At 38.1% G+C, this 25,133-nt stretch overlaps 1 protein-coding gene across 4 annotated transcripts in view; it reads left to right on the top strand.

Moving 5' to 3' along the window:
- The window catches only part of LOC124266177 (putative methyltransferase NSUN7), a 67,963-nt gene that overhangs the window by 26,004 nt on the left and 16,826 nt on the right, over positions 1–25,133 (top strand). For all 4 annotated transcript variants that reach the window (XR_006895739.1, XR_006895720.1, XR_006895683.1 and 1 more), the window contains exons 2-5: positions 1,892–2,612; positions 13,958–14,016; positions 19,657–19,943; positions 21,553–21,739. Coding sequence is in view for 1 of the 4 variants with exons in the window: in XM_046701047.1 (XP_046557003.1) it covers positions 2,177–2,612; positions 13,958–14,016; positions 19,657–19,943; positions 21,553–21,739 (969 nt within the window). In the remaining 3 variants the exon portion in view is untranslated. The remainder of the gene's footprint in view (positions 1–1,891; positions 2,613–13,957; positions 14,017–19,656; positions 19,944–21,552; positions 21,740–25,133) is intronic.

Here is a 25,133-nt window from a genome sequence, read left to right as displayed (position 1 = left end):
CGAATCTAGTAGTCACAATTATGTTTCTCAAGGAATGAGAACAGGTGTTCTAATCTCAGTAAAATCAAATCTTCCACTTTTAATCGATACCTGTTGGTGAAGTTCTGAATAACGTCCTTTTGAGGTCATCAGAGGTGAACTTTCTGATCAGATTCATGATGGAGGCTTCTGATTTCTTTGTATGAGAAGTATTTCTGAGTTCTGAATCTTGAAAGGGTATCAAATTGGTATCACATTGAAGTAAAAGATCATATTTTAATGAGATAAAGGGTTTTCCTAATTTAGATTTAGTGATGAATTTATTAGTTGGAGCGACAGGTATGTATTGGAAATGACTCAACTTTTCAATTTTTCTATTTTTGTGATGTCACAACTAGTGTGTAAATAAATCTTCTTGAGCGAAATCCGTAAATTTCAGCGTGGGCTTATACTAAAGTAGGCTTATACTAAAGTAGGCTTACTCCACATCACTACAGCATGCGACTTAGTACTACATGGACTACAGACTGAGAACCAATCCAGTCGTTCAATACCATGCTTGTCCCCAGGACATATTTGGACATAATTTCCGCCAAATCAATTATTCTTACCCGCTCACACTAATGCACACATACGGTGATCCTCTTTTCCGTGGTGGAGCCATTGCCGTGGAGAGATTACCCCAGCTTAAAGCACTGTACCTGTTGGCTGGAGTAAGAGTGGGCTGTGGGCTGGTGCAGTAATCCTCTTGTGTGGACGATTAGTGAGGATTTCATGTGGGGTGTTATGCTAGGATTTGTTGGTCTGGAAACAGTATATAAAGGAGAGTTGTTGGTCAGTCTGTTTGAAGGATTTTTGGTCGGTGTAAGTGGTTGTGGGTCTCATCTCTGGGGAAATATTGTCTGTAGAAATAGCATGGCTTTCTGGAAACTGGGCAAAATCTGATAGATGTTCATAAGACGAGTTTCTTAAGGCGTGTGTATGAGGTCACTTGTCATTCAGTGACCAATATATTTTCATGATATTGAATTGAAGTTGTTCCATAACTTTGGCAAAAAGGTATTGATAATAGGATTTTGAAATATCATTTTATATTATTTTGTGATAAAACTTACACTTATTTTTCAAAAGTTTTCAAAGGAAAACATTAGAGGGTAGAACCCACAGAATAAGTAAAACAACAAATAAGATTGGGCTTTCCTTACTGCTATACAGCATTAGAACAAATTTACATATTCTGTGCTGGAATGTTAACATTGAAATGAAGAATGTTTTATTCAATTTGTGTCTAAAGATTTGGTTTGTAATTATCTATAATGAATTAAATAGTTAAGTCTCATTAATATTTTTGGAAATATTTGTTAGTAGTGAAGACTGTCAACACAATTTCATAATACTTTCCTTCAAACTTTTTATAATATCTAACTATTTTTGTTAATATACATAGGTTTGGGGAATTTTAAATTAATTAGACTCTTCAACTGCATGGTTATGACACATGCAATGAGAACTTGTTTTCCTATGACATGAGGTATTTGTATACACATGTGTGTACCAATATTCTGTAGGCTCCAAGCTTAGCATAATCCCTATATTTTCATCAATGTCTAGCCTCAGAATTTCAATTGATCCCATGCAAGCCTAGTTGATACTTCTGAGAAGCGCAACAGTATATATTCCTTAAGCCACACTTGTACAGTCAGAGAGATTGCTTTGTACGACGGGGGTTCCACTGTTAGGGTATATTACTTATGAAGTGACAGTGTCTATTCTACCCTGTTAGCGACTGCTCCACTGCTTCGGACGGCAATATGGACAATGGACAGCTTATCGCTTTTAGCGGGTTAAATGTCATGGAGGTGTCTTGAGGAAGTTCTTCTTGTCTCAGGGCTTGTTGTTTGTTTATTTGTAGATAAGGGCAGCTGTATTGTGAATCACCAAGCGACACGCTGCATCACTGCGTTGTATTGATTGAGGAGCTACTTAGACTTGACTTAATTCACTCCAGGATCAAGCATTGACCCACCCGTCTGCCCCAGCGATTGAAACGCACTTGATTGAATCACATTGCCGATTGCTCGACGGTCTGCTGAATGCTGATTGACACAAGTGGCCAACCCTTCTGACCAATCAGCTCCCGGGCTATCATCACCTTCGGGGAAAACAGGCAGAGGTGTGAGGGGATGTTGAGAATATAATGCCACCTACTACAGAGAATGTTTCCTACCAGCAGCAGGGGTACAGTGGAAACAGAGGGCACCACTTCCAGGGTTCCGGTCAAGGAAATGACCAACTTTTAAGAAATGGAAGAACAGTGTTCCCGGATAGTGACAGCCAGTCGGAACATCTAACCAAAATGACTGACACTCCACAGAGTAATGGCTACATCTCAGATGAGAGTAGGTACCGCCAGGAGTTTTTCTTCAAGGAACCTACAATCTACTCTCATCGTATGTTTGTTCGTGGGGCTAAGATATACTCAGTGTTGAAACAGGACCCTAATGAAGGAAGTCCCTACCTTCGCAGGAAACAGTTGGCCAATGCTCCCATTCAACCACCTGTGGCAGATGAGGAGTTTAAAGATGAGATTGAGAAGAGGAAAACTTATGAGCTGGCCTTTGCTGCACTTAAATGTAAGTAGAATATATTTTCTGTGTTTAAACATGTAAGTTAATTTTGCAGGATTTAGATGAATTGGAATTTTGTGTGGGCAGGATTTCTGCTACATTTTCATTTTCTCAGTCTGTGATAATAACAATTTACTATTTCAGTTGCAATTTGCCTTACGACATTTGTTTAAGTTAAAGGACTATGAACCATTATATATTTGGATTGGAGGTTCATGTATTTCTGTGGGTCTAGCTGCTGATAGAAAACACCTGACATCAGCTTTATTTGCTCATACAAACTAGTTTAGATGGATGTTTACGTACATACTTTGAAAAAAAGAGCGATTCCTAGGCATTATTACAATTGTTCCCCCCAAACCCCCTTATCCAAACCCACAGACCCACCCACACACTCACCATCTAGAACAGACTGTTCTGTGTAAACAGTCCTGGCACCAACCCTTCACAAGCATTACAATCTCAGTTTGAATGATACAGATTTGAAATAAACCTTGAGTGGAAGAAACTCGAAATGATACAATTTTCTTCTTTATAAAGACGACAAAACAGTCCCTGTTCTGTGCACATGTAATAGTTTGGTCTTTCTCAGGGTGCCAGAGGTAGTGGGGTGTTACTGCAGAATCATCTAGGATGTGTTCATTCAAGTAGATGTATAAGGGATATTTCTTTGGCTTGAGTAATTTTATTTGTGGCCATAATTCATGTTTTGCTTTCATTTGTTGTGTTGTGAGGATCTACCAGTACAGGGCTGAGGGTGGCCTGGCCCCGATTTCTCGAAACAAACTTAAGTTTTTACTCAAATTTCAAACTGAGTTTGACAATTTGAAACAGCTGAATTTTAAACTCAAGTGCATTTTTTAAATAAAGAGTCCAAACATCTTAAGTAATCTATCCACCAAACTCAAATTGTCTACTATGTTTGAGTTTATTATCGATTACAGTTCATTCTGGAAAATGCATTTTCTCAAATTTGAGTAAAAACTCTATCTTAAGTCAAAACTCAGACTTAAGTTTGTTTCGAGAAATCGAGGCCTGGTGGGTAAAGCGCATACTATCATCCAACTAAAGCGCATGCCAAAGTCCCAGGTTCAGATCACAATATGGCTTCAATGTCCGTTGATATTTCTGGAATACTGCTCAGTGGCATTCAGTGGCACTGTTGAAAACAAAATTGTTCTTGTTCCAAACTTAATGTCACAAGGGAACGTGTTAACAACTTGATGAGTGCCCTGTGGTACACTTGAAGAATATTTAAAGAAAAATGGATACAAATTCAAAGCATCATTCATTCACGAGGGAAAGATGACCGGTACTGAAAGTCTGAGATTTTGGTAGGTTATTTTAAGAATGAGGACTATTTTTATGGATATGCAACTTCTTTATTCTATATAGGCGACATTTCGACATAGATTCTAATGTCGTTGTCAAGCAAGTGTTTATTCTCTATACATATTAGACTTTGACATTTTACGAGAAAAACTGAAGAAATAATGTTAGATAACGATAACTTAAGACAGCCTCTTGTTCAGTATTTACTTGTGCCAAGTGATCTTAGTGCTATGACAATTGTAACTACCATACTATCAGGCTTACAATAGTCTTAGCCCTAAGACTGCTTTGACCATCCAGCTGATCCAGGTGACTTGATGTAACATGAACATTTGTGATGTAATGAACACTGGTTGATGTCATATTTCTCTAATAAATTAAGCACTGTGATGTATTGTAGTTTCTGCTGGCCATTCAGCACTGAAGATCGCTAAAAGCAAATCACACATTTTGAAAGGATGTTACACGCGGGCAGTCTATCCTTTTGGGTAATATTGCATTTTGATCCCTGACAATAACCACTTATCACTCTCTACGGATTTGTACATGTAGATACCGTCATAATGGAAAATATTATAAAACTGACCACATTGTTATCAGTCTGACACTTCAGATGAAATATTTTCACATGAGCCCCGGACATTGCCATGAGATAGCGTTCTATAAACAGGGGGAACCTCGCTGTCATGTTTATCACAACCCCTTCAACTCCATCTGAGAGAATGGGGTTCGATCAAGATAGCCTCACGCTGTGCTCCGGGATGAACTGCTTCAACTGATAATCCAAGTTTTCCTCATATCTCTGTGACTTTAAGTGTTTCGGTTATTTATTAACCCTTCTGTATGTCCGGATATATTTTCCACCTGATTATATATCTTTAATATTGAGAATGTTATTCTTGTTATTCAAGGCCATGCAATATTACAGAGTGCTAGTTTTACTGTTTAGAAAATAACATATTGTCCCAATAGCCTGACCTTCCAAGTAGCTTTGTAATAATATTTCTTATGCTCAACCTTATATGATTGTAAACTGACACACCTCCTCTCCCAGCCGTCGATCTATCCCTCAACCCCCACCCCCACTATCATCCCAACCCCCCAAAAGCTTCAATGAAATTAAGATGCCCATTTCAAACTACTCTATCTGTCTCCATAGGACAAATATAGACAAGATAAACAAAGAATGAAGATTATTCACTGACTAAATCTTTGAAGTTATTTAGGTTTTGTTTAATTAATGCTAAGTACTTTTTTCATCCATTATTGGTCCGTGGCACACCACAGTTTGTATGTTTGGCCTAATCTCAGTGATATGTTCCACCTGATTACAGTATGGCCAATGACTACTCTTGTAACAGACTGTAGATTTCATGTGCACTGGAAATATGACATGAAGGAAATCTAATGCTGAAATTGAAACTTTTAAATGAGTGTTTCTAGAAATGTTAACTCAAATATGTCACCCTTGCGCAGATCCAGAGTAAATTAGTCTTGTTACTCCCAAGATCAGACTCACAGAATTTCTTGATGCATATCCCAACTACGGTAATTGATGCTCATGATGTCAATCACAGGATGGTCTGGTCCAGAATTGATTATTTACTGACTGTCATTGTGCAGCTGGAATATTGTTGGGTGCAATCCCAGACAACAAATAAACATGCTACAGTGAAGCTCTTGGTGACAGTCTGTCACACATTCACCAAAACCAACAAACTAAAACTCAAAAGTCAATGCATGTATTTTTAGAAATTTCTGTTCAAATGGAACATTTTCCAACCAATTAATTTCAAAGAAAAATAACTCAATATCAATGAAGATGTATAGTTCTGTTTAATGTGAACATGCTGAAATGAAAGAATAGGTATCAGAGGATTTATTGTTTAACTTTCATAACAAGCGGGTCGAACCTGGGTTTAGCTTCCCTGAAACTCAAACAGACTTATGTGACCTTTTTGTGTCGCTAATAAGACATGAGAGGATTACAAGTGCCGGGGGGACAGATATTGGTGGGAAGATTCCGGAACAAAGGTACTCCAACCAATCCCTGGGGTCAGGGCGTAGTGGGTACTTGACGACAGCGTGTTATGTTGCTGACTGTGATCTTCAGAATACACACTGAAAGTGACGCGGCAATTACAATAGGAGAGAGATTATCTCAATGGAATCCTTTTTTCAGTGTTGATTCTATAAGGGTTATATAGTCCAAATTTAAAGCGTAATAAATTAGAGTAAAGTATATTAGATGTAAATAATAATGTAACTGGTTTCATAAACACTGTTAGGAAATTTGTAACGTGTGATATATGTATGACCCACCTTAGTAAAATTTACTCAAAACATTTATAAAGAAATCTGAGATCAGTCAGTATAGTTGATGTCAGTAAATGTTATGTGATGTCCCAAACAACAGTCAAATAATGGGCATAAAGGATCAAGTCGGCTTATAGCAAAGTATATATCTTTGTGAGAATTGCAAAAAGTAATTTCTATATATCCTTTCCCTATGGATAATATCAAAGTGTGACATTGTTTGTTTAATGTCACAGTAATCAGTATTTCAATTTATATCACAGCAACATATGTGTAAATGAGTCTGGACCATACTCACTCACTCACTCACTCACTGAGTTAAGTAAGCAGGTTGTATGTTATATATGTATGTCACAGTAGGCAATATTTCAGTTTATATCACAACAACATACAGTACAACCAGAAATTATTGAGAATTTAAAGATTGTAATTTTTTTATTTTTTCACTCATTACTCACGTATTAAATGTGAATATTAGCAGAACATAACTCCAGATTCAAAGACAGGTGAACAGTTAGTATTTTGTCAAGTCACCATGGGCAGCAATGCAGGCTTCAATGCGGTGGGGCATACTACTGATCAAAGAAGTTAGAAAGTCGTGGTCCATGCTGTCCCAATATCGGACCACCTCTTCTTTCATTTCAGCAATATTTGTCAGATTTTTCTTATTGACACTTTCCTTCATAAGTCCCCAAACATTTTCTATTGGGTTTAGGTCAGGGCTATAGCTTGGCCAATCTAATAATGTCATATTTTGGGTCCGAAACCAGGCCTGTGAATGCTTTGAACGATGTTTTGGGTCGTTGTCCTGCTGGAAAATCCAAACATTTCCATAGAACAGGTGAGCAGATGGAAGTAAATGTCCCTCAAGAATATCTGTGTACCGCTCACTGTTCATATTCCTTCAAATACAGAGGGCGTTGCCCCTAACACAGATATGCCACCCCACACGTTAAATTTCGGACTGTACTTTGGGCGCTGATAAAAAGGTTTTTCAGTTTGTTTGGTCCAGAATTTCAGTGTATTAGGAAACAGCCACACAGAACTTTCATCTGAGAAAATCACATTGTCCCAGTTAAAATTTCTATGCTGTAAGCACCAGTTCAACCTTCGCTCCTTTTGTTCAGGTTTCATGATCGGTGATGGAATTCCTCGACTTTTCTGCCAACCCATTGCATGCAGCTCAGTTCTAATTGTCTCCTTACAGACAGCCACAGTTCCTCTATCAATCATATCCAGCCTTAAGTTTTCTAAACTCCTTCGTTTGTTTTTAGAAACAAGAATACCAAGCTGCCTCCTGTCACCGACAGTCAATTTTCTGGGCCTACCTGCGCCTCCCTGGTGCTCAATGCCATATCCATTTGCAATATTTTTTCAAAACACGATAAACAGTGGACAAAGGGATGCCTTTCTACTTGAAATCACTTTAGCTGATCTGATGTCCTTGTTATAATACTCTAAAATCAACTTCCTCTTCTCTAAATCATCCATACTGAGGATCACTGAAAATGTCATCTGCTAGCAAGTAAACAAAGGGGGATAACTCTTCACAAACTAATGAAAAGGATTAACGGAGTTGTCTCTTTTGAATGAAACCAAGCACTTGATAGCTGGTCAAGGTTGTTTATACTAGAAATCCAATTAAACATATTCCTAAAATTCTCAATAATTTCTGGTCATACTATATATCAGTGCATACATACCAGGCAAGCCAAGCAAGTGATTGAAGTGATGAGCAACAGTCAGTACCATCAAGTCACGAGGACACACTATCGGCAAGTCACTAAACCTGATCAATCCATTTAGGTCAACTCTTTCGACACATCACATGTTAATCTCTACCAAATCTACAAAGGAATCTCCGCGGATGGTTATATGAAAGGACAATGTGGTATTATGGAACGATTGATGAGCATGTTGAAGTGTTTTAGTGGGTCAATATCTTTGGCGATAATAGTCCGAGTGTCATGGTCTTTATTTGAAGGAAGTCAGGAATGTTTGTAGATCAGACTGAGATGTTTCTATTGGGATTCCTGTACAGGGTAATTACTTGGTGGAGGACAGACTATCTAGTTTATGGTTGTGTCCTTGAAGGGTGTATATGTAGGTCAGTAAAGGTGACTACATACGTTGTGTCAGTTCTAAGTATTTATATATTTTATGTTCAGGTAATTGGATGAGAGGTCAGTTTGATATGGCAGTATATATGGCAGGGTGGTGATAATGATGTCAGACCATCAACCTGATTGTGAGATTGTCCGTAATGTGTACCAATGTGAGAGTAGGTACAGGGCGATGTGGTGGTCTATTGGTTAAAGCGTTTGCTCATCATACTGAAGATCAGAGTTCGATTCCCCACATGGGTTAAGTGTGAAACCAATTTCTAGTGTCATCTGCTGTGATGTTGCGTGATATTGTTGGAATATTGATAAAAGTGGAGTGAAACCAGACACACACTCAAAGCAGGAACATTCACATAGCCATGTTATGGGGGATATCGATGTTGATTTTACACCTTGAGGAGAGACCATATCAACATTCACTGCTAGAATCAACCCTGCAAGTGCGAAATTAATTCAGTAGTTTAAAACTTCATATTCTGGAATGAGTGTAGATTGGAAGGGGGTGAGGTCTTGGTTAATTTACAACAAAAAAATACATTTTTTGTAGTTACTTATCAACCAGCATTTTGTTATCTCCCAACACGAGCTGAATTCGACGTTCTGGTGATTTCGATGATTGCATTGCACTCGCTATATCAGGGGAGTACGTGTGCAATCGGAGTGCACAAACAGTTTCACTGGTAGTGCGGGTGTCAAGTCGCTGTCGTGAGAAGTTTTATTGACAATGGAAATCGGGAAGTAAAGTTATATAAAAAGCAAACAAACATCAATATTATTTACCCGAGATCGTTAATACCACTTACGATGCAAAATCAGTTCCCTTTATAACAAAAAATAGCAAGCGAAAATTAAGTTAGATCAGTCGTCTGCTGGTGACAGGCAATATATAAATAGGAAGCCATGTGAACACAACACTCCCTTGCAGTGCGGAGCAAAAGGTATGGCTCATCGTCGAAAACCCAAACAAAATACCCGGATGTTATGAGCGGCATTGTATATAGTTTCGCCGATACGATTTCATCAACGCTATTTTTGTAGGGAACACTTGATATTTTTGTGTGAAATAGATGAATATATCCTTTATCACTCAAGGTTAGTAAAATACAAACTTTAAATGATATTGCAGATAAAAAATAGGTTTTTGTCTTACATCGTCGAAAACCCCTGACACTGGGATCTTACATACATGTTTTTCAATTTGCTTCAAACGTATCACTAGAATGTTTTTTCTATTGTGTTCTGGAACAAATTAAAACAAGATCAAATGGGCAGTCCCTATGTAAAGATAGTCATGTCAATATATATGTATTGATTCTTCTATGTTAGCTACTCCTGTTAGTATAATAGCAACCTCCCACAAAGAAAGTCACAATTCAGACATGTTTTGCCAGTTTTTATGGCAGCCATCACAGACTTGAAGCATTTGAAGCCTTCCATTGAAACAGCGACTCAATATCCGTAACAAATGGTGTGGTCCATGGGGGCGATCTGATTTACAGCCCACCACGTCGGGAGTGGCCATAACACCCCACTGACCCATCTCAGTGGCATCTGGTAAAAAGGACTCACAGCTGAGACATAACGATTTGTTTGGTGACGACTGTTGCGTTGTTGACGTTTAGAAGTAATTGTTCAGTGGTCAGGAAGCTGTCGGGGGATGACTATAAAGTGCAAATCAGCCATTTAGTGCTCAGATATTGTGTATACATGTATGTTACAGGCAGTGTGTAAAGTCTGATTCACTCAGTCAGTTTACAAAATTTGAAATATTTCAGTCATCTTACAAACTGATGGAAAAATCTGTCCACTTATAGGTCAGAATTACTAAAAAATATTAAGAAGTTCAATAGGTCATTTAAACCTCTCAATAGTCTAATTACGCTAGGATTAGAAGCCTCCAAAGCATGCTAGCATGCACACACACACTCATGCAACCATGCACGCAACTGTGCACACACACATATACATATATACATACACACTTTTGTTTTCTATCTTTTCATCCTATCATTCTTTTTCTCTCAAGGACATAACCCAACATCAATGTTTGGAACATGTTATAATAAAATACATGGACAGGGTTTTTAGTCAAATAGTGAAACAGTACAGGTGAAATACTTAGGCATTTTGTAAGTTGCCTAAGTGAAAATTCGAGTCATTTCACACATGTACACATGCGAGGTTCATGATTATAACTGAAAATGTATATTTTGATGAAATGTAATATTTATCTGAAAATCTGAAATAAATATTTCACTGGTAAAACAGAATGTTATTCAGATATGTGAAATACAATGTAGCACTTTTTGCCAGAACTATTTGCTGTCAGTTTCCATGACACTTTAGATAAAGTTAACACAGGTAACACAGGTATCACAGGTATCACAGGTAACACAGGTATCACAGGTAACACAGGTATCACAGGTAACACAGGAATATCCCCACCCAGTCAACAATCAATCAGTCTTCTTCAATCAGTCCATTGGTCAGCTGTGTGCAAAATTGGTCATCTGAGTACAGGCTCACGTTTCGGTCATGTCTGACTGGGATGTTTAGAGAATCACCTGGGTCCATTTCCTATGAGAAATCAACTTCTGGCCCATCAATAAACAATACTCAAGTCACGCTGGATAATAAAACACACCCCTTATGGCAGTCAGACCATCTCATCAGCTGAAATAATGGACATTTCATTGCAGCCCAGTGGGCTATCTAACAGATAGTGACCGTCAATGATAGCCAATCAACAATCAAATATTTGCATTTGTGAATAACACTAGATATCGTTTGGGAACCTGTGATATGTGATATGTGATTGTACTCCCTTTTAACAACTTATGAAGCATCACAGTCATGGGCTGTGAGTTTGTCAGCTTGACTTATTCCATGGAGACCAACTGACAGGAATCGGTTAATTCATTTCACCTGATTCAAGCAGGGACAAGAGAATTATGGAACTTGTAGGTGATTGATGCTATTATTTTGTTGAGACAGAATACTTTTAGATTTCTTCTTCAAGAAATACGGGGTGGGATAGCCTAGTGGTTAAAGCGTTCGCTCGTCATGCTGAAGACCCTGGTTTGATTCCCAACATGGGTACAATGCGTGAAGCCCATTTCTGGTGTCCCCTGCTGTGATGTTGCTGGAATATTGCTAAAAGTGGCGTAAACCCAAACTCACTCACTCACTCAAGAAATACTGTTATATTTAGAGGAATAAACAATATTAAAGTTATTTGATTTATTAGTTTTTATTTATTTTAAAGTTTTGTACCACCCTGCAGCAAAACAGGATAAAAAATTGATGAGACAGTTACTTCAGTTCAGTGTTTTTTGGTGTGTAGGGTTGTGTCCCTTTGTTTCGGTAGGATGTGCTGAACATAAGTTTGGATCCCAGATTATCGCTGAATATGGTTCTTGATTTGTCAGATGCATACCTCTGGTCATAACTTAATTTTTCCTTTCCTTTCATCTCCTTATACTCATGCACTCAAAACCTATTCATTCGTACTCTACCCACCCTTGAAGATCCGGGTTAGAATTGATCTTCAGTAACCCATGCTTGTCATAAGAGGCGACTAACTGGATCGGGTGGTCAGGCTCGCTGACTGGGTTGACACATGTCATCGTATCCCAATTGCGTAGATCGTTCATGATGTTTATCACTGGATTGTCTGGTCCAGACTCGATTATTTACAGACCACCGCCATATAGCTGGAATATTGCTGAGTGCAGCGTTAAACAACAAACCAACCAACCAATCGTACTCTGCTCGCTCACTCTTCACTACTCACTTATTCATACACAACTGACTCACTCACTCAATCATAACCTACTCACTCATTGTATTTTCTGAATAGCTGATTTCCAAAGTACATCCACTTTACATTTGTTTTTATCGAAGGACACATTCACAACATGCATTGGGCAGACATCTCACTGTTGGGGCATGATTTGTGATGTGAAAGCATGTATGTACAGTGTTTACCGTTCCAGGACCTGTCAACATTTTTCTAGTGTTTATTTTATTAGACATGCACTTTTTCCATGCACTTTTCATGCGCTCAGGATATTTTTAATCTAGCGTTTTTGTCCTGCTTGAAGGAGGTCATGCTCAATATAAGCGGACAACATCACAACCTGTACAAGTAGATGCTCTGCTTACGTGTAGCTTTGAAAACATTTAATTAATAATTTTAACAATTGAGTTGTAAATCATGATTGCTGTTCAGCTAAGTTTTAAGATGTGAGGTTTACTGATCTTGAGTTCTGGCTATTTAAAGTAACAAACTTTTCTGATTAATCCCTTAACACGGTCTGTCTAAGCTGTAGTTAAATATATCCTACTGATCTTAAAGTGGTCCCATTAAAGAACTTATGACTTTGATTCCGACAGGGCAACTTACACTGGTATAATCATGTTGGAATGTTAATGATGAAGGTTGTAAATCTGGGATGGGGATTAACAATTGTCACAGTTCGGTTGTAGATATTGAATGGTACAGTCTTTGTCCTTGTTTAACCTTGTGGAGCTAGGTAATCATGGTTCTGTAAAGTAGAACTGACAAAACTTTTTCCATAGTTCACAAGAAATCTCTGCTAAAAGCAGAGTCGATTTTAATGTTGTGATTATATCATGAGCATGCATCTAATGTCTCCTTGTCACTTATATAGCTCTTAGTTGTCACTTATATAGCTCTTAGTTGTCACTTATATAGCTCTTAGTTGTCACTTATATAGCTCTTAGTTGTCACTTATATAGCTCTTAGTTGTCACTTATATAGCTCTTAGTTGTCACTTATATAGCTCTTAGTTGTCACTTATATAGCTCTTAGTTGTCACTTATATAGCTCTTAGTTGTCACTTATATAGCTCTTAGTTGTCACTTAACTTAGTTGTCACTTATATAGCTCTTAGTTGTCACTTTTATAGCTCTTAGTTGTCACTTATATAGCTCTTAGTTGTCACTTATATAGCTCTTAGTCACTGTAGCACTTATATAGCTCTTACTTGTCACTTATATAGCTCTTAGTTGCCACTTATATAGCTCTTAGTTGCCACTTATATAGCTCTTAGTTGCCACTTTTATAGCTCTTAGTTGTCACTTAACTAGCTCTTAGTTGTCACTTATATAGCTTTAGTTGTCACTTATATTTGTCACAGTATATTACATAGTCTGATGAGTCCTTGGCTTAACCTGGGCTGTGTCAATTACAGTCACTGGAGTTGTTAAAGTGTTCACTAATCACTTTAAGACCTGTTGGAATTCAATTGCCCACATGGGTACATTTGTGTGTGTGTGCATTTCTGGTGTCCCCTGCCGTGATATTGCTGGAATATTGCTAAGAGAGGTGTAAAACTAAACTCACTCACTCACTCACTTGTTATAACCTCTTAATGCTGAGTCACCAGGCAGGAAAACATCAAGAACTGTAGTTTATTCCCCTTATTTATGATGCAGATGGGTATTGAATCCCTGACTTTAAACTCCATGTATTTACACCTTCCCTCTAGACCACAGTGTAGGTCTCACCATATAGGCTGAACACTGTTAGCTCAAACTACACCACTGCTGTTTCAGATCAGACCATCCTGGAAGCAATAGCGGAGGAATCCAGCTTCTTTAACTACCATCCTGAGGTGAGTATATGCATCAAGAATATGTCTCACAATTCAACAGTGCTTTTTCGATTGTGATGTACAGTCATGCCTTGCCATAACGTGGGTGTTGGGGTCCACTAGTGATCCCCAGCTTTATGCATAACATGGAATAAAGGCCAAATAATATCATATTTCTCTTGTGCACAGCACCACTGCTATTTTGTGTATTGTGTATTTGTGTATATTGTCGTATCGTCGGTGAACAAACAAACTTTAGAAATGAAAATAGGATACTTGCAATCAACTATCATGTGTGATCACTCAGGAATGTTTTTCTGGGAGTCACTAATTACCCTGCCCGCAGTTTAACCAAGACTTGTAATCTTTTTGTGAAATCTAATTTTCAAGTTTTTGGCGTCCATTGCTGTGCAGTTTATTATGAATATGGGATCCATTTCATTCAGCTGAATTGCATTTTTTTTTTTCAAATTCAAATTCAGGCCAGAACAATTTTGTTTCTTGTTTTACGAATTTTTGTCCTCAGAAAACCTAATGGCAGGAGGGAAAAAAAATCGAAACAAAATCACCAGTCAAAGTAATATTCCTTCTAAATACTCAAAGTATTTTACTTTTGGCAATTTATGAAGCGTATATGGGGCTAACTACAACCAACACCGTTTTCTTGTCAGTTTACATTTTTGGCCAATAAAAACATTTGGATTTTATTTTTGAGCTTGGAAAATCAATTTGAATTTTTTTTCTTATTCTTGAAACAATACGACTGGCAGATCCGTAAAACAAGAAATAAAATTGGTCTGGCCTCATGATCAAATTCATAGAACAAATCCAGTGTCCAGTCCACTCTAACAACCATTTGCAACCAATCAGATTGTAGAGTGAAATATACCAAAGTTGAGGTGTATGACCTGACAGTGTTCGCGTGTCCGACTTCATCCCAGGGGGGCTGATACTGCCACGTGACTCCTGTCCATACTGACAAGCTATATACTTTCCTGTGCGACACCTGACCTCAATGAGAGGCATTGATTTATAAGGTGGATGTATGTTTTTCCCCAAGTGCCATTGACTGTGGGTCAGTATATCGCCTAGTACAAGAGATAGATGATGATGATGATGATGATGATGATGATGATGATGATGATGATGAGTGCTTCTATAGCGCTAAGTTCCATACACCAAGTGCACGCTCAAAGCGCATACAAATTAAAGATCATAAGATAGTCTGAAAGGATGGGTCTTGAGCTGAGTTCTGAATGAATCAAATGATGGGGCATGACTTAAGATAGAGGGCAGTTCATTCCACAATTTTGCTGACAGGACAGGTAAAGATTTTCCACCAAAAGTTGCTAACTTGAAATTTGGAACTGTAAAACGACTCTGAGCTTGTGAGCGAAGTGATCTAGCTGGTTTGCGGAGACTGGGCAGGTATGATGGAGCTTCACCATGCTGTGGAGTTGTGGGACTCTTCCCTTTAAAGATGATATCAAATGAAAACTGATAAATGTTTTGTCAGGGTATGTCTCTGACAGTAAATCAACAACACTTTTAGGCATGTTGTGTTGGGACATTGTCCAACTCTGGATCATTTTGAAATTTGTCTCTATTTAAACACTGACTTGCATATACAGACATGAAATATATTATCTTTTCAGTTTGGTCTGAACCTAACTGAAATATTTTGATGGCCTTATTGGGTAGGGCCCAGCTCAGTGAAACGATCTTAGCACTAAGATGATCAAACCAGAGTGCTAAGATTTTTTTTGATTTTTGTTTTTATCATCTTTATTTCCACATTTTACATAGTTCATGAAGAATGCATTCACATAAGTATATTCATACAGATATTCACATACAATATATCAAGTATATTCAATACACTTTCACAAATCCCCTAGAGTGCTTAGATGACAGTAAATTTAATCTCCTATTTGACATATGCTGACGATGGTCACATTGCTAAGATCACTTTGTGGAACAGAGCCCGGATCAAAAGCAGAGTACTTATTATTAACTGGTCATACATGAAGAAACTAGCTATAGTATTTGATTGAAGTTTTAATATTTGGATTGGATCAAGTTTTCTGGCTCAATTCATTTGATTCTCTATCACAAAGAAGCTTCTCCTGCTCTGTCTGTGATGCAGTCCCATAGATAAGGTACATGTGCCCAATATTCACCATGTGTCTGGAACATAATACACCAAAGTCATATCGCCTTTGAGCCCACACTGGGAGTTAATATGGATTATGGGACAGTTTATAAAGAGTCAGTTATCACTGTTTAGGCACAAATAGATTTATTATGGTGACTTGTTCTTTGTATAAGTTTGTAATTGGCTCCGAGTCGGCCATTGATGGAAGTGTCCTTGGATTTTGTGTATGTGTATGAATATAAATGAAGGATTTATGATGGGAGGGGTAGTAGATTTAAAAGGGAAGCTATTTATGAGGCTGTATTAACATAGAACAATTCTTCAAGGGTGAATAGTTTCTGATAAATTTGAATAGTGTTTGGGCTGCATTCAAGAACAACTTTCTTAGTAAAGTACAAGGTGTAGTAGTAATGGAAGTCAGACAACTGGTTGTCTAGACCACATACTTTGTGTACCCAAAATGGAACCAAACCTCTAAAATACTAGAATCTGAACTGTATTAAGAAAGTATAATCCCAAATTTAATACATGTTACATTTACTGACATATTCTACAAGGCACTGTGTATTCATCACTTTCTGGAAATATTTCATCAAAATCACCATCTTGGCACATCTGTTCCAGGATTAAAAGGAGCAGTGGGGTAGCCCAGTGGTTAAAGTGTTCGCTCGTCATGCCAAAGACAAGGGTTCGATTCCCCACATGGGCACAATGTGTGAAGCCCATTTTTGGTGTCCCGCCATGATATTGCTGGAATATTGCTAAAAGTGGCGTAAAACTAAACTCACTCACTCCAGGCTTAAATAGATCAAATATTGAAAAATGTAACTAAATTATATCATAACTACAACTGTTGTGATTGTAAGATAGTTTTTATCGTTACCATTTTTTTGATTATATAACAAAGATCTCATTCATCTTCTGAACCCCAAACAGTCGTCGTTGGTCTTATAGATGTTTAGATATTTCAGACAGACCTCATGGTCAGCAATTAGATCTCGTTTTAGAAACAGTTCAGATTTATAACAATTTCTTTGTCACTTTTGGTTTACAGTTCCGTATAACTGACTTGGTTCTATGGAAGTACTCTTGCAGAAGGGTATTTGTGGTAATGGCTTTCATGCAGAGACATGCATTCCTTGCTACTTCAAGCCATGTACATCATTGTTGTGGGTGTGTTTGGACATGGGTCTGTAAACATTCCAACAATCAATGGAAACATGTATTCAGTCTTATGTTATTTACAGACAGTAAACACCCATTTATTTCAAGAATGGGAGGTTGTGTTTGTCATTTAAGACCAAGGGGTGACAGGTTCATGCCTGTTGATGTCATTTGTACTCAGACCCTTGCTGATCCTTTGAACTTCCTTCTATTAGGAATGAAAGTAATTGTAGTCAAAGTCATAAATTGTGCTGTAGTGTATTTCTGTTGTAATTTGCGAAACAAACTAAAATCGTGTTTTCATTAATCTTGCCTGCCATTCTTCTTGCTATTTTTGGTTCTTTTTGTATATACTTTTCAGGAGTAGGAATCCAGTGGTGTTTTTAAATTAAAAAAAAAGTGCAGGAGAAGGTTTATCAATTGTTTTGTAAATAAAATGACATCATATTTTTTCTCAGCAGTTTTGGAGACCAATATGTTGAGACATTGTTTTGTCCTTGAACTTCAAATTTGCACTTAAGTGTCATTCATCATGATCAAATGTTGCTTACAGTATCAATCACTGGATTGTCTGGTCCAGATTATTTACAGGTTGCTGTCACATAGGTAGAGTATAGCAAACTGCAGCTAAACAGTAAACAAACCTCAGTAACACTGAAAGTACATCAACATAAAGAAACAGACATATTCAGATCTGCTTACCAACAAACAAGAATTTAAAGAACATGTACACAACTTTGTAGGAATGTTTTATGACTGTCGTTAGTTCGTGAACAAGAACATTATCTATGTACTTATTTCTCCATTAATGTCAGATGTTGAAATATACCAATCAGTATTCAAGGTGAATATTTCAATTTCCAAACAAACCTGTGCCCTCTCTGTCCGGGTGATGTCAGGCGACGTATAAAACTGTCAGTTGGGACCATTTGTCACGGAACTGATTAGATTGTCCATTGTTGCGCCCACAAACCCAGATTTCTATAAACAACGCTAGTGAAGCGAAATCGACAATAACAGGTGTCAAGTTGTATTGTAGTGAGGTGGTCTGTGGCGTCATGTCACACCAGGTGTGGGTTATGGACATCTCGAGTGGAAGGAATTACCGGCTTGAATGTCTGTCCCTTGGGAAACTTTGCTGTCCGTGTCAGTCAGTCAGTGTGACCCAAGAATGTCATAATGGTAGTGATTTTTATTGATGTCTGAGTGTGAGCACAGTGAGACTAATTTCCATTTCTTTTTCATTTTAATAGACTTGTTGACCATCATTTATAGTATCTTCAAGGTTTGATGAAATTTGAAAATATATTTTTTTGAAATAAGTAATTTTGTTTATTGCTGTGAGGGCGGTATTTATCAAACAACTTAAGTCATTAATAAGACAAGTCAGTTAAAAAAAGTTAGTTAGAGTTACGTTTTGTCATTTTTGACTTAACTATTAAGACTCACCTTGCTAGGCTTAAATCAACTTGGACCAGTGAATGTCCGTGTTAGAATGAACCTTCAGTAACCCATGCTTGTTGTAAGAGACGACTAACGGGATCGGGTGGTCAGGCTCGCTGGCTTGGTTGCCACATGTCATCGGTTCCCAATTGTGCAGATCAATGCTCATGCTGTTGATCACTGGATTGTCTGGTCCAGACTCAATTATTTACAGACCGCCACCATATAGCTGGAATATTGCTGAGTGCGCATTATTTACAGACCACCACCAAAAGCTGGAATATTGCTTAGTGCGGCAAACTAAACTTACTCACTCACTAAATCAACTTAATTTTGACATGTGAAAATACGGTCCTAGTATGGCAATATTCAAGAGGGATGGTACAACAACAGTTGAGTACTGAGAAAATATTCATAAATATTATTTTAATTCTTGAATTAGATGTTTGTGTAAAGAAGCTTGTGAGCTATGTGAAAAAAACATCCAGCTTTTAAATTTAAAGCTAAACGGTTAAAGCAAGCTTCATTTAATCCTTTGTTTGGTCTTGGTTAGAATGTGTCCCCAACACTCTGTTGTGTATAGATGGTCTTAAGAGGCAACGAAAAATGGACAAGTATTCAGGGTCCCAATCCACAAAGCGTTTGTAACGTTACGACCTGTCGTAACTCAATAGTTTTTCAGAGGCTTATGAAGGTTTTGTTGATCGGGACCCAGACTCTTTCACTTGGTTCATTGTGTGTCATTGTAACCTAATAATGTCAGACATTGTTTATAATATCAGCCACTGTTTTGTCAGGTCCAGACATGACGTATCTGCAGGTCACTGTGATAAGCTACCCATACTGCCTACTGTCGTGTAAAACAACAAACAAATAAAAGTTTTTTCTATATGTTTCAGGTTAAGCATGACCAGAGTCTCGTCATGGTCATACTCTTTGACTTCCAGAGCCGGAAGTTTCAGCACCGTTCCCCCTTCCCGGACGAGGAGCTGGATGAGGTGTGTCAGGAGGTAGAACGTGCAATACTTGACTTCAAGATCAAGCTGAATGCCTGTCTGGCTCGACATCGCATCAAGGCCAGGGCACCCTCTATAGAGTTCCTGCTGCCAGAACAGGTTCGCCAACAGGAGGAAAATAACAAGTTCCAGATGCCAGTGTACATGTGGGTCAACCATCACAAGACGAAGTGAGTCAACAGGGCCTGATTTCAGTTCAGCTAGTTGTTATACATTTAAGGCCAGACCAATTTTATTTCTTGTTTTACTCATTTTTGTCCTCAGAAAACCTAACGGGAGGAGGGAAAAAAAAACAAATAAAATCACCGGTCAAAGTAATATTCCTTCTCTACACTCAAAGTATTTTACTTTTGGCAATTTATGAAGTGTATATGGGGCAAAAAACTATCTAAAAGCAAATATTTACATTTTTGGCCAATAAAAACATTATAATTTTATTTTTTGAGCTGGGAAAATTAACTACGATAGCTTTGTGAAACGGGTCTATTTTCTGTGTTTGAATGTGGAATGTCACTGTAGCAGTGAAACAATCTTGAATGTGACACATCATACACCATTTTACATCACCTTCATGTTAACATAATGGGCTGCATTGGACATTGCATGGACTGTGTTCAGGAACCATAGTGAGCATGAATGCAGGGATACAGTTACACTATCTACTGTAACTTATCTCCCTTTGTTATCCCCCGCCGTGCGTTTAGCGTGATATAGTATTAGGCTCCGTCCGTCTGTCCGCCCGTATGTCTGTCTGTTCGAATTGGAATATCTTAAGAACCGTTCACTAGATTCTTTCATATTTGGTACCTAGGTTCATCACAGTATAAGAAAGGTCCAAGTCAGGTTTGGTGACATTGACCTTCATTTCAAGGTCACAGGGGACTTTAACGTTTTACCTGCATGTGAAGCTATCTCAAGAACCGTTCCCTGGATTTTCTTCATATTCAACCGCTAGTTTTATCTAGGGAATGCACAGGGCCCAGTCGATTTTGGTGACCTTCACATAATTTTCAAGGTCATGGTGACACTTTGAAGATTTCAGCATATTAACCTACATGTTATGCTTGTCAGCGAGATACCTCAAGAACCATTTACTGGAGTTTCTTCATATTTGACACCAAGCTTCATCCAGGGAATGCGCAGGGCCCAGTCGATTTTGGTGACCTTCACTAAATTTTAAGGTCACAGAGACACTTTGGAGATTTCAGCATGTTAACTTGCATGTTAAGATAGTCAGCAAGATATCGCAAAAAATATTCAGTGGATTTTCTTCATATTTAACACCGAGGTTCATCTAGGGAAGGCCCAGGGCCCAGTCAATTTTGGTGACCTTCATGTTCACTGGATTTTCTTCATAGACTTTCAAGACTTCCCTTGAATGTTTTTCAGTAAGCAATTTCTTTACTACTAGTTTTGCATATTTCATACACTATGACATTCATGTCAAGGTCAAAGTCAGTCTTGAAAATATGTGTGTGTTTGAACAACTAAAGAGCAAGATATCAAGAGAGGTTGACATTTAACTTCATCTTAAACTTTCATTACTTTATAAGTTTTATTTGATAATTTGCGGTGGGGGATTTTGTCACCCTAGTGACAATGCTTGTTTCATATGTTCTACATAGAACTCCACCATTGCTTTGCAGTGACTTTCAGGAATGGTCATGCATGTCAAACGTATGTCAAAACAACTGCTGAAATAACTTTCACCATGACTTATGCTTCATAAACTAAGTGCTATCTGAGGATGTTGCTGATGTGATTTCTTTGTCTCCCCAGTTTGTCGGATGTGATCAACAAATTGAAAGAAGAGGGTCATGAGCAAGTGTCGTGTTCAGTGCTAGATTTGAAGGACAAGAAGTTTGTGGTGGACCATCATTGCCCAGATATGCTTGTGTTCGCTCCGGATGCTGCTGAATCCCTCCATAGCCATCCGCTGGTGACGTCAGGTCACATCGTCATGCAGGTAGGTGTTGTCAGGTCACATTGTCATACAGGTAAATGTTGTCAGGTCACATTGTCATGCAGGTTGTTGTCAGGTCACATTGTCATGCAGGTAGGTGTTGTCAGGTCACATTGTCATACAGGTAAATGTTGTCAGGTCACATTGTCATACAGGTAAATGTTGTCAGGTCACATTGTCATGCAGGTTGGTGTTGTCAGGTCATATTGTCATACAGGTAAATGTTGTCAGGTCACATTGTCATGCAGGTAGGTGTTGGCAGGTCACATTGTCATACAGGTAAATGTTGTCAGGTCACATTGTCATGGAGGTAGGTGTTGTCAGGTCACATTGTCATACAGGTAAATGTTGTCAGGTCACATCGTCATGCAGGTTGGTGATGTCAGGTCACATTGTCATACAGGTGAATGTTGTCAGGTCACATCATCAGGTGTCATTGCTAGGTGTCGTGGGAGTCATCCTTTCATGCACCTAAGTGCTGGGTCATTGTTTTTCATGCACATAGGTTTTATCAAGTATAAAAATTGTAATGCAGATAGTTGACATCAGGTCACATTATAATGTACATAGTTTCTGTCAGGTCATATTGTCTCCATAGTAAATGTCATCAGGTCATATTGTCTCAATAGTAAATGTTATCAGTTCATGTTGTCTCCATATTAAATGTCATCAGGTCATATTGTCTCCATAGTAAATGTCATCAGGTCATGTTGCCTCAAAAGTAAATATCATCAGCTCATATTGCCTCGATAGTAAATGTCATCAGGTCATATTGTCTCAATAGTAAATGTCATCAGGTCATATTGCCTCAATAGTATATGTCATCAGGTCATATTGCCTCAATAGTAAATGTCATCAGGTCATATTGTCTCAATAGTAAATGTCATCAGGTCATATTGTCTCCATATTAAATGTCATCAGGTCATATTGCCTCAATAGTAAATATCATCAGGTCATATTGTCTCGATAGTAAATGTCATCAGATCATGTTGCCTCAAAAGTAAATTTCATCAGCTCATATTGCCTCCATAGTAAATGTCATCAGGTCATATTGTCTCAATAGTAAATGTCATCAGGTCATATGGCCTCAATAGTAAATGTCATCAGCTCATATTGCCTCAATAGTATATGTCATCAGTACAGGTCATATTGCCACAATAGTAAATGTCATCAGGTCATATTGTCTCAATAGTAAATGTCATCAGGTCATATTGTCTCAATAGTAAATGTCATCAGGTCATATTTCCTCAATAGTAAATGTCATCAGGTCATATTGTCTCCATATTAAATGTCATTAGGTCATATTGTCTCCATAGTAAATGTCATCAGGTTATATTGCCTCAATGGAAGGTGTCATCAGTTTATAGTATGACAACTTTGGTATCATCAAGTCATGTCACAATATGAGATGCCATCAGGTCATGTTGTCCGATGGTAGATGTTCAGATCATATTGTTATGGAGAATGGTCCATTTTTCATGACAAGACTGAGTCCACATAGACTACCAGCTGTAGATATCCCAGCCACTTGGCATGTGATGGTTGTCATGCAGACATCACATTTGATCACATCTCCATGCTGATAGATCTCTAGATGATTATCCTGCATCCGGAGACTAATCGTCATGGAGGTGTCAACTTGGACCGTTACAATGTTTAATTATAGATCCCGATAACATCCATGTCTTTACCATGTGGATGGTAGTGACAGGGCATGCAGTGGGGGGTTTAATTACTCACATATTGTCATTAAATATACACAGGGCCATCAGTACTGGTTTGATTGGCTCTGTTGGAGGTATCCCCCTGGAGATCAGATGGCATCGATGGACTAACTATTTCATGAGCCTGTCAGTTCGATGACGGCTATATCCGATGGATCCTTATGATGTATGTTTGATGATTCTGTTTTTGAACCCAGGGAAAGGCTGTATACTTATATCACTTGGTGTGTGGTTTATTTAGTTCAAATCAATGGAGAGGCTCCAGTATAGAATAGTTTATGTCAACTTCTAGTTTTAGACGATTAAATGATAGTGATATATAAATTTCAAATTTGGAAAATGCTTTGATTGTTTTTTCTCCTGATTTGTGGCTTCATGGCCATGCTGATTTTAAGGCAAACTGGGTTTGTACTATATGTCATAATCATTGAAATAAATTTCAAAGGAAAAATAAAATTCTTCAAATGGAGACCTTGATGTCAAACTTGTGAAAATATTTAGACCAGTAATTTGCTGTGTTTAGAATGACATGCAATATTTCCTGCTAATGGATGTGAAAATCTCCATCTGTGCTTGAGTTCCCTGCACACCTCTGACAGCAGCCAGTGTTGACTCGGTGCTGTTAGCTGCCTCACGGCGGCTTGTGCAGGTCGATACGGCTGCAGATTTATGTCACCGGAGATGCTGGTACGACATTACCATGCACACAATTTGTTCTGATAGCTGATGAAGGTGCCAGTTAGATCTTTGATGAGGCCATTTTATGGTATTTTGGGAACATTTATTTTGTCCTTGATACATCAGTTAGTTTGTTTTTTATCATTTCAGACTGTTTGATGTCCTTTGATTTTTTTAACAATCAGATATGATTTAGTTATTAGATTTAGTCAAAGGTCGATGCAGTACTTTGGCACAGGATGGCAAAATAAGGTTTGCAAGTGCTAATGTTGTTGCTTACAGTAGCTAGATGGAGAGGTTTTAGGACATAGTAATTTTGTGGTATTATGGAAACACTGACATCTACAAAACTGATCTGGATACAAGAATAGGTGTAAACATAGTAAGAGCTTGTGAAAAACATATCAAATACAAATTTCAAAACCTGTTCCATATCCATAAGAAATCTCTGCTATAAGCAGTGTCGATTAGTACAATTCTGACAATATCACGAGTATGTGTTTGTTTGACGCCGCATTCAGCAGTGTTACAGCTATACCACGTGGTCTGTAAACAATCGAGTGTGGACCAGACAATCTAGTGATTGTCACCATGTGATACGATAACAGAGCATATGTTAATGAATCACTAACAAATAGTGATGATATAGAACAAACTTTATGGATAACAACTTCTTTTTATTCGTGAGTGCGACGTTTCGATACAGATTCTTGTACCGTTGTCAAGCATAATCAAATAGTGATGATACCAGGTGTTTGCGGAAGGTGAGTGTATCCTGCCCCACCAGTGGCACCCGTCATGAACACATGCAAAGACTCGTCACCTCGTCGGGGGAAAATATGTTACAAGTCATAAGAGGGAATTGCATCCAACAACATTTTTGTCACTGATTCATCAAATTTTAAAATGTCCTGCACATGTGTAGCGTTGGTATGAGATGTTTGCTACTCCCAATGTCTTGTAATGTCATCCTGCCGATGAAATTATCTCAATAT

Source organism: Haliotis rubra, unplaced genomic scaffold (assembly GCF_003918875.1).
Source record: "Haliotis rubra isolate DU_JTF1 unplaced genomic scaffold, ASM391887v1 Scf1, whole genome shotgun sequence".
Classification (NCBI taxonomy): domain Eukaryota; kingdom Metazoa; phylum Mollusca; class Gastropoda; order Lepetellida; family Haliotidae; genus Haliotis; species Haliotis rubra.
The sequence above is the reverse complement of the archived record's forward strand: the minus strand, read 5'-3'. Positions and strand labels throughout refer to the sequence as shown.